An 11,606-nucleotide genomic window follows, 5' to 3' on the forward strand; every position below is an offset into this window, starting at 1 on the left:
GAAAGACAAGAGAGTAGGATTTCATGATTAACAGTATCAAAGGCAGCAAAAAGGTCAAGAAAGATAGAAAAATAAGAGGTGGTGACTGGAGAGAGGAGAGACCTGGTGCCTACCAGGAGCGCTCAGCTGAGCAGACCTTCAACGGAGCAGTGACTGGAGAGTGGCCAGATCCCGACATCATCACCATGAGGTAGGAAGGCCATAAAATCGACCTTGCTGTGGCACACAGCCACCGCCGGCACGTTGCCAAAGCCGCACGCGTGCCAAAGAGGCGTGCGGTTTTGTCCCGAAATAACAGCTGGTTTGGAGCAACGGATCTTCCACTCCCTAGACGTAAGTGACCATCTCTCCTCTCTTTTTATTTCTGCAAAACCGATTGGACTAAGGGGAAGAAGAGAAAAGGAACTGTGAGAGTATACCCATCAATCCCCACAGTACTTCCTCTCTCGATATCCCATCAGTCCATAGTTGGTTTTTTGCAATCTAATGAGACCAGCACACCAATAGGGGATAATAGACTAAGTAGAGGAGTACCCTTACCCTCTGCTTCAGGGAATTCCATCTCCCTTAGCCCCAAAGTTCGTACTCCTCCAATTTTGGAATCTGTATTGAATGCAGGACTGCAAGTGAATCCGGGACAAATTAGTGGTGTCCCTTTGCGTTCATCTTCGATGGGGAATTCTGCAGATATAAGATCTCGGGCATTGATTAATCCTGTGGTTAATGTTCCGTCAGAAACTGTTTCAAGCTTGCCTGAGATCCCAAGACAGATCACATTGGAAACACTGTGGACAGCAATTAAATCTTGAAATTTCCCTTGCTTTGAAAATTGAGGGCATTTCAAAAGATGTAAAAACATTACAACCTATGGTATGGAGCATGATGCTAAAATTAAAAGTAATATAGAATCTATTGTTAAGACTGAAAAACAATGTGAAAAACTGGAAAAGTGTGATTTAGCTTTGATTAAGGGTATGGAAGTTAACAATCGCAGATTGGAGTCTTTGGAAAATAACTCTAAGAGGTTAAATTTGAGGATTTTAAATTTTCCAAAATCTATAACAAAAGACTCCTATTGAGATGGTTAAAGAGTTTTATATTGAGGTGTTAAAAGTTTCTCATGACGCTATACCCCCAATAACTAAAGCTTATTATATTCCTGTTGAAGCAGAAAATCGGAATAATATTCCCTTACAAGCCCCTTTGGAAAATTTGACTGAATTTCTGCAGGAATCACGAGATGAGATTGTGGGGAAAGCAACCTTAATTATAGTGCTTGCTCTTGAGCATGATAAAATATGGACCATGAAAATGTTTTTAGGTCTCCTGAGAAAATGTTTTATGGCCAGAAAATAGCGTTATTTCCTGATTTAGCTAAAAGCTCACAAATGAGAAGAAAAAAATGTCTCTTAAGGAGACAGCGGGCGGTAAATATTGGAGCAATATTTCAATTACAATTTCCATGCAAATGCTTAATAAAAATAGGAACTATAAAGTATTTGTTTTTTGACCCTAAACAGCTGGAAAAGTTTTTGCAGAACAGAGAAATCAACGCACAATAAAACTCTGGAATTTGTTGCCAGAGGATGTGGTTAGTGCAGTTAATGTAGCTGGGTTCAAAAAAGGTTTGGATAAGTTTTTGGAGGAGAAGTTCATTAACTGCTATTAATCAAGTTTACTTAGGGAATAGCCACTGCTATTAATTGCATCAGTAGCATGGGATCTTCTTAGTGTTTGGGTAATTGCCAGGTTCTTGTGGCCTGGTTTGGCCTCTGTTGGAAACAGGATGCTGGGCTTGATGGACCCTTGGTCTGACCCAGCATGGCAATTTCTTATGTTCTTATGTTCTCAGGATAAGAAGAGCCTTGCATAAAAGTATGCAGCCTCATGTTTCTCAACTGTTTAATCTCTTGATCCAAATAGGATGGGCATGGCAGTTAGCAAAAAAATCTTGTCAAAGTGGCTAGTGGACCGTATCACGCACTGTTATGCGCTGGCCGGCACATGGATTACAGACTATTACCAAACAAGCCACGGAGACTTCAGAGCTGTTCCAATTGAAGACATTTGCAAAGCTGTGACTTGGGTCATCTGTGCAAATCCCCACTAATGTCTGGACAGCGTGTTAAGCAGTGACAATATCTTTGGTCGAGTCACCCAGTAGTTCACTTTCATGGGTAGAGCTGGGTTGCTTTATTCAGCAAGCGCTCCGCTTGCAACCCTCAGCTTCGAACTCCTCACACGTCTTGGCTAATTCATCCCTGCAGCAGAAGTAAGTTTGCTTACCTGTAAACAGGGTTCTCTGTAGACAGCGGGATGAATCAGCCATGCTTATTTCACATCTGCTTCCCTGGAAAGTCATTCAATCATTTAGTTATATCATGCCTTTCCAACCAGAGAGTTCAAGGCGTGTTGCAACACGTTATGATGGCATTCGGGGGTTCAGAATTACAACAGGCACCTAGCAGATACAGTGGGTGTAAGAATGCAGCTATTAACAAGGTACCAGATTTTAACACAATACAGAGCACTGCTTAAGAATCAAGTATATATCATCTAGTGATCCATGTAACCAGGGGTTAGATAGATTGGGTGAGTCAGTACAGTATAAGGATACAGGTTCTGTACATAATACTTTGGCAGAGTTTTAAGTCAAGGGTTTGTATCAAATGCAGCCTCAAACAGCCAAGGTTTCACCAGTCTTCTAAAGGATAGAAGGTCTGGGGCAAGTCCAATGTGAGGGATAGGGTTATCTTCCTTGTGTTGGTGAGGCAAATTGCTCTGAAGGAAGGTGCAGCAAGCAGGCCTAAACTGAGGAGTGCAGGAAGCGAGTTTTTTGGGGTTTTTTAAAATTATTTTTATATACCGACATTTGATCTCAATCGAGATATCACACTGGTTTACATTCAGGTAGGTATTTCTCTATCCCCAGAGGGCTTACAATCTAAGCTTTGTACCTGAGGTAATGGAGGGTAAAGTGACTTGCCCAAGGTCACAAGGAGCAACAGTAGGACTTGAACCCTGGTCTCCTGGTTCATAGTCCACTGCTCTAACCACTAAGCTATTCCTCCTCCCTTTTGGCATTAATGGGTTAGAGATGCACTAAGGTAGTTTGTTGCTTGGCCTTTGAGTGTTTTGTTGGCAATGTTAGGAGTTTAACTTTGGTGTGGTAGAGGTGGGAAGCCAATTCAGTTATGTGGTTATGTGGTCAGATTTACTTGCATTCATTCTCGGGCGAGCAGCTGCATTCTGTATGAATTGTAGGAGGTGATTTAGATCACAGGGATACCAGTGTAGAGTGAATTGCAATAGTCTAAGCAAGAGATTACAGCAGCTTGAAGGTAGAGTTATCTTTCAGCCCAGAGACCATGTTATATTCTTACCTTTTCAGAAAGTAAACAGCTGTCCCGCTGGCACAGCAGTTATGAGGCACTGGAGAAAATAGGTTCCATGGACTGGATAAAAAGAAGATGGCCCAAATCTTCCACGTGAACCTCCAAAAGAAGTGAGTTGTACTGACTTGCAGCCTTGTCCATGGAGAAGATTTTGGCCCGGAGGTCTTGCCAAACTATGAATCTTTAATGGGCCCACGGCAGAAAAAGGCCACAGCACCTATTGATGACATCACCAGCTTAGTCCTACTTAAGGATTTCCCAGACATCCTTGCTTTGCCTCAGCAACAGGTCTCCTGGTGCCTATGTGTGTCACAGTGTGTGTTGCTAATTTCTCTGTCTTTCCTCTTGTCTTTGTGTCCCGTTCCTTGCCTTGCCTGCACCTTGTCTTTGTCTTGTCTCTGCAAGGCCTAACTTCCTGGATACTGGCCCTGGCTTGGACTCTGACCTTCTTTGACTGCTGCCCAGACCTGACCCTCTGCTATCCGACCATGCCTTGTCTGCTGCCTGCACCGACCTCGAGCCTGGTACCTGTATCTGTTGTATGCCGCCTGCCTCGACCTCCGCCCAGACTCAGACTCACTTTTGGATAGCCCTAGGGACCCACCTAAGACATGCCAGCCATGGCGGCTGGTATAGGCAAAGCTCTAGTTGGTCCTGCCCAAAGGCTTCTCTGCCAGCTGTCGGCAGAGACCTCGTGGGCTTGCTCACTAGGCAGCACCAATCACACCACAGCACTAAGGATCCACTACCATAGAGAATTACATTTGCCCATTATTTGTTCCTATACCAGATGGCAGCATCCAGTTCTGCATAAACTTCAGAAAAGTCATTGAGGCCTCAAAGCTTGATGTCTACCCAATGCCCCAGATAGACGAACTCATTGAGCAACTGGGGACAGCACAGTTTATCTCCACGCTGGACCTAACAAAAGAGGTACTCACAGGTCCCCCTCATGCCAGCGATGAAAAAAAACAAAACAGCTCTTTACACCAGGAGGACACTTCCAGTTTATGTTCTTGCCTTTTGGACTTCATGGAGCTAAAGCTACATTCCAGAGGTTGATCAATCGCCTACTACACCCACACCAGGGCTATGCCGCAGCCTATCTTGATGACATTGTTCTATACAGTGGCAAATGGAAAACACACACCTAAGCCAATTACAAGCAGTACTTACAAGCCTACAGAAGGCAGGGCTAACAGCCAACCCCAGGAGGCCAAGAAGTACAAACCTAGGTTACTCCCTTAGGAAGAGGGGAAGGTCCTTTCCCAAGCATGGAAAATCAAAGCAATCACCAAGGTATCAGTCCTGTAGACAAAGATTAAGGTGAAAGTCTTTTTAGGGCTCATTGGATACTACAGAAGATACATACCAAACATTTTGGAAAAGGCCGAACCCCTCACACATCTACTATAGAGGTAAGCCCCAGAGAAGGTCAGCTGATCCACAGAGGCAGAAGAAGCCTTCCAGAGTTTAAGGCAGCATGGGTATACTCAGAACCAGATATGATGAGCCCAGACATTACCAGGCCTTTCATAGTCCAGGTGGACGCCTCTTATATGGGATTAGGAGCAGTCCTGGCCCAAGAGAAAGAAGTAAATACCCTATACAGGCCACCCACTTGTCTTTGCCCAGCTCACAAGTGGGTGACCTGTATAGGGTATTTACATTGAATTTACAACAGGTGTTGGGCAGTTGTTTCATATTGTTGACCAAGAGAAAGAAGACCAAGCATACCTGCTAGTCTTCAATAACAGAAAGCTAATACATAGTAACATGCTAATGATGGCAGAAAAAGACCAAATGGTGTGTCCAGTTTGCCCAGCAAGTTTATGGTAGTAACTGCCGCTCTGTGCAGGTTACTCCCAAGCCTTATTTTAAGGATAATAATATTTACAATCAAAACCAGGCAACCAGTCAAATCTATAAGAAAATTACTGCTAGCAATATTTTTACAGGGTGAGCAGCCTTCTTGATAATTCAGACAAAGCTGCTTGAACGTGCTTTGCTTTTGGACTTGGCCATAGAAGCAGTGTTGTGCTTTTTCCCTAATGTCTGCGTATCTGAACTCTGGACTGTAAAGGTCAGGGCCCAACATTGGCTGCCGTCTGAATCCAATTCCCCTTCCCCCCCCCCCCCCCCCGCCGAAGCAGAGAGCGATGTTGCAGTTGCATCAAAAGCATCAAGGCTAATTGGTTAAGGGTAGTAATCCCCATGCCTTCTGTTAAGGGTAGTAATTGCCACATCATGCAAGTAACCCCCATGCACTCTGTTCTTCATTTCCAACCTCTAGCCTTTAGGGATCCACAGTATTTATGCCCAGGAAGCGATGGTACTCAAGAACTGAGAAAGAGCCCTTAGCTGCTAAATGGTCTTTAGAGACTTTTCATTACCTGAAGGCTGTGTATAAGCTGGACCCAGGCTAAGGCCGCCGCTAAGTCCAAAAATAGTTCTCAAGGCATAGCCAAAAGGAATTTGATCAACATGTAGATTAAAATCAGAGAACTATGGTTGAGATCAAGTTTATGTCAGCATTTGTCAATGATTCAATTAAAGGGGACAGTAAACCAGATAGAAATTAAATGTAGAAGATTTCACAAGGACTTAGTCCCAAATACGCAAAAAAATGCTGAAGTATGAAAGTAGACAGCCACACTCTCCATTCTTAAATTTGGACATGTGAGAATCCATCATCACAACAAGGAAAGCAGCAATACAATTTGCAAATCAAGATCTTTTTTTTTTTTTTTTTTTTAAAGATTTGGTCCAGCAAACAAGGAAAAAACCAAAACAAGTGGCACATGCACAAATATGAAGAGGAAATGCAAAGAAACTTCAGCAATCACTGATCAAAACCTAATGAATTGTAACCTAAAGCAAAGAGTGATAATTGCAGCACAGGACAATGGGCTACAGACAAGATGTTCACAGCCAACATATGTAAAACAGACAGATGCAGGCTCTGAGGTACAGAGCTGGAAATGGTTACACATTGCTGGGTGTGACGTGCAAAGATATCAGAAATCCTGCACAATGAAAGGCACAATAAGGTAGCATGGCTCATCCACTGGAAACATAACATCGCTGTTCCAGAAAAACAGTGGGATCATGACCCCAACAGAATGATAAGGTATAAAGTTGTGATCACATGGAACATTCCAACTGATAAAAAGCCTGAAGCTAGAAAAACCAGACAATGTAAAGGAGAAAACAAAACAAAACACACACAAGAATGGCATTACTAATAGAAGTGTCAGTATCAAATGACTATTCTGTACTACACATGGCATGAGAGAAGATCAAAGACCAAGAAAATGTCACAGAAAGATACAGAAAGTCTCAATTACACTGGGATCCATCAACCTGATTACAAAGAACTTCCAGATGTACCTATATATTATATAACACCCTGTGAGCTCTAGAAGGGAGCTTTTTAGCACAATGCAAGTATTACGACCAGCATTAGCAATAAATTTGAGAGATTGAGATTCTGCTCGGCCTACCCTGGTATACAAGGGAGGTCCATTCCTGTCATGGTATGTGCCAAACAAGCCCCACTGAGAAATTCCAGCCTAGATTTACAGTCTTCCCAAATCCACCCCATTAAGCAAAAAAAAAATAAAAAAAAAATTTCCAGCTCACAAAAACAAATGTTTGCCCCTTTTCAATGAAAGGTCATTTGGAACTTGCCACTTCAGACTAGAAGGCTGATGTACTAACCCGCTGGCTTGCCCACAGATTAGCAGCCTCTTCACATGCAGCTTTTTTTTTTTTTTTTAAGGATGCAAATGAAGTCTGTAGAAAGCTTGCACACACACAATTTTTTTTTTTTTATTGGGAAGCCACCAGAATGATCTTTTGTGATCAAACAGGCCCAGGAAAGACATTCTCATACCACTTTCACTGTTTATGTTAAATTATCCTTCCTCAATTATTCCCTTCTATCATCCACCGAGTTTAATTTTTTTTTTTATTTCCCCTAATGACGGCCTCCCTGTTAAAGAAATAAATAAGATGGCTTTAAGTTGTCGGTGAGTCTCTGAGTTAGCTAGATAGTAAGCTCCAGGAAGCAGGGACTGTCTTTCCTGTGTCCCCCTACTCCAGTGCAGCATACATTTGTTATGAGCTATACAAATCATGGTGATCTCTCATTACAACAGCAGCTCATTCATTTTAAATACAAATTAAACTTCACATGTAGAAATGTTCGGTATCGCGAATGCTAAAATCTGTAAGGACACTTCACACATGCCAAAGATCCAAAGGTGAGGTTTCCGCACACAGAAGACAGTCCTCTAGGTTAGACCTGTACATCCTTAGAGAGCAAAATTCATTTATTAAAGGAAGTTATTTTCTCTGGAATTTGAAGGCCAAAACAAAGCACCCAGTCATTCGATAGGCTCGGCTAGGAGCTTCCATAGCTGCCTTGCACTATGCCATCCTGTTCAAGTTAACCGGACTAGAGGGCTCTTTATGTAACTATATAGGGGTCCCATATTCTAAACCACTTAGCTGGTCAACTTGTGAGTTTTCCGACTAAATGACAACTTTTGAATATTTCTGTCACTTATCCAATGGAATTTTAGTCCAATCACTCATTACCTGGCTAAACTTTAGCTGGATATTGTACGGGCGTTTCGGAGCAAAGTTAAGTTAGCTGGATCAATTATCCTGCTAACTCTGGTAGTGCCATAGAGTAATCCTAAAGTTAGCTAGATAAAAACGTATCCATCTAACTTTGAGACAATGGCTGCACCACTGAATATCCCACCAAAATGTTAGCCGGATAAGTTTGTCGGTTAATGTTGTTGGCTGGACAGCTGCTGAAAATGGACCCCATGGTGCTTTGGCTAAATTACACACAGCAATAAGTGTTAAGTACAACACAGCAGGGACACTCCTAGGTGCCAGCTCTGGGGATGCTGATGCACCCCCAATACCGAACAAGCCCCTTCTGTGTGATCAGAGAGGGGTGGTTTTCATTGAGTTTAGCATCCCCAATCCTTTTGAAAAGATGGCTCCTATGTGGGGTACTGATGACTTATTGCTACTGAAAGACCGGTCCCTGATCTGCAGGACTACCTGACATTTTGAACTCTGCAAGGGCCCCTCTCCCACTACAATACACCTCGGATTTGCTCACCTCCTGGTATAGGAGATGGCACTGTATGTGTATATATATATATATATATATATATATATATATATATATATATATATATATATATACTCTCTCTCTCTCTCTCTCTCTCTGCAGCAGAAGTCACAGATGAAGGTGAGCAGCAGGTTCGACGTCTTACCTGGATTCCTTAAATGCTTTCGCCTTCTTTTGGCCAGCAGGTTTTGGGGGGGCGCCCCGGTGTTTGATCGCTGCCGGGAGCCTCTGACTGGCCGCCGGGGCGCCGGGTGCCCAGGGGCCGGAGCCCGCGGTCTCTCCCGCACGCCGCTCCTGCAGCGAGAGGGCAACGGCCGTCCAGAACAGCAAACCAAGGACAAGCGGCCAGCTGGCAACCATTTCCGTGCCGCTGCCCGGAGCAGATGTGTGACCAGATGTTAAGAGCCCCCTCCCAAGGAGAAACACTTGCCAGAGGTCATGGGAAAAGGTTGACAAATCCCTGCTCGCGCGTCCAGCAGCGCAGTCTCCCGAGACCCAGGCGCGGTCCTCCCCCCCCCCCGGGCTCTTCTCTCCCGGCCTCGGATCTCTCTGCGCGCTCTCTCTCTCTCTCTCTCTCTCTTTCTCTCCTGCTTCAGGCAGAGGCTTTTCCCCCCACCCCCCAGGGCTCGTAACTTTCCACCAATCGGAGAGGGGTCAGGGTCGGCTCAGCTCGCCCTTCCGCCAATCGGTGAGAGGGTTGGGGCTGAGCATCACAGGTGCTCGGTAAGGGGGAGGGGGGGGGGGTGTTTCAGGAGGTGCAATGGCAGAAGGAGAGAGGCATAAGAAAAGTGAAGTTTATTCCTAAGGAGCTATTAATGGTTTTGGAATTTCCTCCTGCGATCAGGAAGCTAAGGAAATCCAAAGGCACTGCAGTGCAGATTATCATCGGACCTGCAGGTGACTCATTGATCCACCTAAAGCATGAATACAGCACATATAGCTGAAGAGGGGACGCAAGGAAGGTGAAGTTGTCATTAAAAAAAACAAACAAAAACCCACAGTGAAAATAAAGAGACTTGAAATTCATTGAGACAGCAAAGCAAGAAACAGGGTCACCGCCTCTAGGACGGAGGGAGTTCCAATCATCTGGCAGTGGTGACACCTAATGGCCACATTTAGGACATACGAGCCCAGCATCTTATCTCCAACTGTGGCCAATCTTGTTGCACATTCTCAGTAATAAGCGGTGACTTTCCCCAAGTCTACCTAGCTAATAATGGTAGGGCTTTCAGGAGCTTGTCCAACGCTCTTTTAAACTCAGTTATACTATTTGCTATTTGCTTTGACCACATCTTCCGGTAACAAATTCAATAGCAGACCTGAGTGAAAAAAAAATACATTCTCCAATCTGATTTAAATCTGCCCCTTTTTAAGTTCATGGAAAGTCCCCTAGTTCTTGTACTATCTGAAAGAGTAAATAAGCATTCCCTATCTCACTCTTCCAGCCCACTCATGAGTTTCTAAACCTCTTTCAAATCCACTCTCAGTCATTTCTTCTCCTTAACCTTGTTAGCCTTTCTTCATAAGGAGGGACCTTTCTTTACAGTTTTTATTTTATTTTGCCTGGGAATTTCAATGTCTGAGCCAAAAAAAATCAGTGGAAAAATTACTTTTCCATTGAATTTTCTCTTTTGTGTTATATGAAAGTCATATTCCCACCTACGTTTTCGTTATAGTATTAAAATTCTTGGACAAAATAAAATAAAAACTGAAAACGAAGGTTCCTATTCATAAAAGAGCCATTTCATCCCCTTCATCATTTTTGTTGCCCTTCTCTGTACCTTTCTAGTTCTGCTATGTCTGTTTTGAGATGGAATAACCAGAACTGAATGCAATACTCATGATGTGGTCACACCATATATACAGAAGCATTATGATATTCTTGGTTTATCTCCATTCCTTTCTGAATAATTTCTAAAATTCTGTTTGCTATTTTAACTGCTGCAGCACACTGAGCTGAGGATTTCAATGTATTGTCCACAATGACCCCAAGATCCTTTTCCTGGGTGATGACTCCTAATATTGAGCCCAGCATTGTGTACCTATGATCAGGATTATTTCTCCCTATTTGCATCACATTACACTTCTCCATATTAAATTTCTTCTGCAATTTAGATACCCAGTTCTCTGGTCTGGCAGGGCCCTTCTGCAGTTTCTCACAGTCTGCTTGCGTTTTAATTACATTGAATATTTTTGTGTCATCTGCAAATCTGAACACCTCACTCATTGCTCCCTTTCCCAGATCATTAATGAATATTTAAACACCGGTCCCAGTACAGATCCCTTTACATCCTTCCATTGGGAAAACTGATCATTTAATCCTACTTTGCTTCCTATCTTTTAACCAGTTACCTATCTACAGCAAGATCTCTCCTCCTATCCTATGTCTTTTCAGTTTCCTAAGGAGTCACTCATGAAGGACTTTATAAGACGCCTTCTGAAAATCCAAATGCACCATATCAACCAGTTCACCTTTATCCACCTGCGTATTCACACTTTCAAGAATTGTAATAAATTAGTAAGGCTCAACCTGCTTTGCTGAATCCATGCTGATTCTTCCACGCTAAACCATGTTTATCAGTTTGTTTAGTAATTTTGTTCTTAGCAATAGCTTGCACCAGGTCCCCACTAATCCCCCCCCCCCCATCTTGGGTCCTTTAAAAACAGCTATCGGGCCTTGCTGACATGCTGTCTCTATGCCTTTAAAAATAGCATCAGGCAGGTGGTGCAGTGACTGGGGAGGAATGCGGACAGGAGCCCCCTCCAGCAGGGCAGCTTAGGTCAGCAACATCAGACAACACTGCTTCCTTCTTTCCCTACCTCCCTCAGGGCTGGAGAAGTGTGAGGCAGCTCTCCTGAACATGCTGCACCCTGCAGTTTCACTCCACCTCCCGCTGCCAGTGACTCCCGGACCGATGCAATAATTGGGCACCCGGATTATCATTTTTTTAAACTCCCGATGTGGAAAGCTAGTGATGTGCTAATGCATCGGGAGTTAAAAATGCACACAACTGTAAAATGTGCATTTTAATGCATGAAGGGAAGGGGGAGCCGCT

The 11,606-nt window shown here is 43.6% G+C and overlaps 1 protein-coding gene across 2 annotated transcripts in view; it reads right to left on the minus strand.

The window, feature by feature from the left end:
* The window catches only part of LTBP4 (latent transforming growth factor beta binding protein 4), a 222,926-nt gene extending 213,835 nt beyond the window's left edge, over positions 1-9,091 (minus strand). The window contains exon 1 of one of the 2 annotated variants that reach the window (XM_029571879.1): positions 8,696-9,091. In XM_029571879.1, the coding sequence (XP_029427739.1) occupies positions 8,696-8,910 (215 nt within the window). In that variant the 5' untranslated portion in view covers positions 8,911-9,091. The remainder of the gene's footprint in view (positions 1-8,695) is intronic. The other variant, XM_029571880.1, reaches the window with a different exon arrangement.
* Between the last annotated feature and the right edge of the window lie 2,515 nt (positions 9,092-11,606).

The sequence above is a fragment of the Rhinatrema bivittatum genome, chromosome 11 (assembly GCF_901001135.1).
Source record: "Rhinatrema bivittatum chromosome 11, aRhiBiv1.1, whole genome shotgun sequence".
Taxonomy (NCBI): domain Eukaryota; kingdom Metazoa; phylum Chordata; class Amphibia; order Gymnophiona; family Rhinatrematidae; genus Rhinatrema; species Rhinatrema bivittatum.